This window comes from Bison bison, unplaced genomic scaffold, assembly GCF_000754665.1.
Source record: "Bison bison bison isolate TAMUID 2011002044 unplaced genomic scaffold, Bison_UMD1.0 scf7180017864340, whole genome shotgun sequence".
Taxonomy (NCBI): Eukaryota; Metazoa; Chordata; class Mammalia; order Artiodactyla; family Bovidae; genus Bison; species Bison bison.
Window position 1 is genome coordinate 5,459,227 of NW_011494912.1, and position 3,603 is coordinate 5,462,829.

At 57.6% G+C, this 3,603-nt stretch overlaps 1 protein-coding gene across 1 annotated transcript in view; it reads left to right on the forward strand.

Moving 5' to 3' along the window:
* The first annotated feature begins 1,190 nt into the window (after positions 1-1,190).
* Positions 1,191-3,603, forward strand: part of ZP3 (zona pellucida glycoprotein 3 (sperm receptor)) — a 7,847-nt gene continuing 5,434 nt past the window's right edge. The window contains exons 1-2 of the mRNA XM_010854327.1: positions 1,191-1,527; positions 3,393-3,511. Coding sequence (XP_010852629.1) covers positions 1,219-1,527; positions 3,393-3,511 — 428 coding nt within the window. The 5' untranslated portion in view covers positions 1,191-1,218. The remainder of the gene's footprint in view (positions 1,528-3,392; positions 3,512-3,603) is intronic.

Sequence of the window (3,603 nt, forward strand, 5' to 3'; positions counted from 1 at the left end):
CTGAGGCTCCAGCAACTCTGAGTTCCTGAGGTTTTCCCTCGGGTCTACCCAGTGTCCTATCTACACTCTGTTCACACAGATCCCTCTGCCTGAACTGCCCTTCCCTGCTACCTCCTATGCAGTTGAGCAGCAAGGACTTCCTGGTGGTCCGGTGGCTAAGGCACCATGCTCCCAATACAGGGGGCCCAGGTTCGATCCCTGGTCAGGGAACTAGATCCTATATGCCACAACTAAAGATCCCACGTGCCACAACCGAGACCCGGTGCAGCCAAATAAATAAATATTGAAAAATGCAATCTTATAAAAAAAAAATAAAGTTGAGCAGCATCCCACAACATTCCCTGGTCTCCTAATGATACCATGGTTTCTTTGCTTAGAAAGAGCACCCATCTCTGCTAAAATTCTCCTCATCCTTAATCAGTCCTTAGTCAAGGGCTTTCTCCTGGTCTCCCCCAATGATCCAGGTTTCCCAGGTGGCACAGTGGGAAAGAATACGCATCCAATGCAGGAGATGTGAGAGAAGTGGGTTCAATCCCTGAGTCGGGAAGATCCCCTGGAGAAGGAAATGGCAACCCACTCCAGTATTCTTGCCTGGAGAAGCCCGCGGACAGAGGAGACTGGTGGGCTATAGTCCATGGGGTTGAAAAGAGTCAGACACGATTGAGCAACCAACACACACACCCTAAGGATCCAGGGTAGCTCTTAGCTCCCTCTCTAGGTGATGAGGGAAAGGCCAGCAAAGGGTGGAAGGAGGGAAGGGGTGAGAAGCTATGACTAACCAGGCTACCAGCTGATGCTTCTCAAAGCTTAATGTGAATACAGATCACTTGGGGATAAAGAGGGAGACCAGGTCCTGACTTAGTTAGCCTGGGCTGTGTCAGAGAGTCTGAGTTTCTTTCTTTTGGCCTGCCCATGGTGCTTGCAAGATCTTAGTTCCCCCATCTGGGGTGGAACCCGTGCCCCCTGCAGTGGAAGTGCACCTTCCTAACCACTGGGCCACCAGAGAAGTCCCAGAGTCTGCCTTTTGAACAAGCTCCCAGGTGAGGCCGATGCTGCGGGCCTGGAGGGCCACCTTAAGCATCGGGGCCTGGCCCACTTGATTGGCTGGGGAAGAGAGGCACTTGGGGCCCAGGTGTGAGTGGCCATCATCAGGGGTATAAGACGGTGGGTGGTGCCTGCCCAGGAGTCACAGTGGGTGGGAGTGGCTTCGTGGGCACCATGGGGCCGCGCTCTAGGCTGTTCGTCTGCTTTCTGCTCTGGGGAAGCACAGAGCTCTGCAGCCCCCAGCCCTTCTGGGATGATGAAACCGAGCGCTTCAGGCCATCAAAGCCGCCCGCCGTGATGGTGGAGTGTCAGGAGGCCCAGCTGGTGGTCACAGTCGACAAAGACCTTTTCGGCACCGGGAAGCTCATCCAGCCTGCGGACCTCAGCCTGGGCCCCGACAACTGTGAGCCGCTGGCCTCCGCGGACACGGATGGCGTGGTTAGGTTTGCAGTCGGGCTGCACGAGTGTGGCAACATCTTGCAGGTGAGGCTTGGCCCCACCTCGGCAGCCCCGGCTTTGATGGGATGACACGGGAGGGGGCCGGTGATGCAGAGTGTGGGTGAAGGTGGGGCTAGGGTGGATCCCTTTCATTAGGGGGAGCTGGGTGGGTGGAGCCGCTGAGACCTGAAGCTGGGCCTTGGTGGCGCTGGGGTGAGGGAGTTCCTGCCTCTGGGTGCCAAAGTTGGGGAGGTGGGGTGGAGACCAGAAGTGGCAGTTCACTTTGCGCCAGACCGGGCACCCCCACTCTGATTTCTGAGGACTTCTGAACCCCTAGGGGGCAACCAGAAGACATAGTCAACATGGGTGGGGGGTGGGTGCGTGATGGGTTACTCTGCAGGTAACCCAGCGCTTTCATGGGGCCCTAGAAACTTGTATGGAAGAGGTGAATTTTGAAACCTCAGAAAGCCCAAAAGTCATCACGGGAAAAAACTATTTTGGTGTCCCTCATTCATGTTAATGGCTTTGAAGCCTTGAGTTGAAAGTGGTTTGAGGGCAGGGTCAAAGGGCATCATGGTTGAAGAGGCTCAAAGTGTGGGTCCCATGGGGGCAGTCTCAAACGGGGGTGTGTGTGCAGGGGGAAAGCTGAGTAATTCAGGCCAGATCGTCCCCCAAGGGGAGGGGCAGAGCCTCGGTAGGAGGGCCCTCCTAGCAAGGGCCAGGGCACTGGCCCAGCGGGTGCACAATTCCTGGATCAACTTCGTGCTGCCCCTCAGAGGATTTGTCCTCCCCTCCCTTACGCCCCCCACCCAGATAGCCCTTGGACTCTGGTCTCAGTTCAGCCAAGTTCAGCCCCTGGAGTTCTCCTCGGGAGCTCTGGTCTCAGGATGGTCCCTAGGGCTGGACTTGAAGCCACCTGGACCTCATTTCCCTGGGGAGAGCTTAGGCAAGCCAGAGCTGCTTAGAGTTAAGGGATTATCCTAACCTAGTAACTCCCAGTCTTAGGGCATCAGAGTCACCCAGGGACTGATCCCCATATTCCATCTGAAATTGGGATGGAAGTGGGGGCAGACGTCAGTATCTGTAAGATCCACCATGGAGCACAGCTGGGCAGCTTGCCCGGTCTCACCAGATGAGAATCACGTGGGGAAAATCACATGGGGTTCCGGCGGCTTGCGGGGACCACGCTTGCTTTAATGATGCTCCACTGTCCTGACGTTCTTTCCTGTTGGACAAGGAGCCCCACATTTTCCCTTTGCACCGGGTTCCACAAATATGCAGCTTCTCCACCTGGGGACTCGCTAATGGACAGCTAGGACTCTCCTCTGAAGTTTGAGCGGTGAGGGCGGGCTGGGCAGCTGCTCACTGGGAGGGGGTGTTGGGAGGGGATGCAAATTGCCCAGCAGCACCTGCTGGTGCTCTTCCGGCCTCGGGCAGCCGCAAAGCCAGCTTCCCCCTCTGAGACGAGCGTGAGAATAAGTCAGAAGAAGGAGGGTGAGTTAGGTGGTCACCACTGTGGCAGTGAGTTGAAATTCCTGGAACTTCCTAGCCTCTTCCTGGGGGCTTTCTTGGCCCCCAGGCCTTCCCTGGAAAAGGAAACGGTGTATGTGTCTCGGGGTGGGGGGCAGCAGCTTGAGACAGGAGCTCACACCCAAGGCCTCTGGTCAACAGGGCCTTGCTTGCTGGTGACACGGAGCTGATCCAGAACCCCCGGGGCGGTGTCCCTATTTTGCAGTGAAACCAGGTGTGAAGCGGGGCGCCTGTGCAGCTGCTCCCACGGGTCAGCGAAGTGGGCTTTGAGCCCAGGGCCTGTGTGCTCTCCACCTCCAGCGGCCCCGGCCCCCCAGCCCCTTGCCGGGCACACCTGGGGCAGGTGATGCTGGTAGAGTTAACCCCTTCCTTTCCCTCAGGTGACCGACAATGCCCTGGTGTACAGCACCTTCCTGCTCCACAACCCCCGCCCTGCAGGAAACCTGTCCATCCTGAGGACTAACCGCGCAGAGGTCCCCATCGAGTGCCACTACCCCAGGTCTGTGTGGCCGCCCCTGGCCCAGAGGCCCCTCGGCAAGCATGTCAGCCTCCTGGCAGCACCTGGCAGTGAGGCTGTGAGGACGGAGGCAA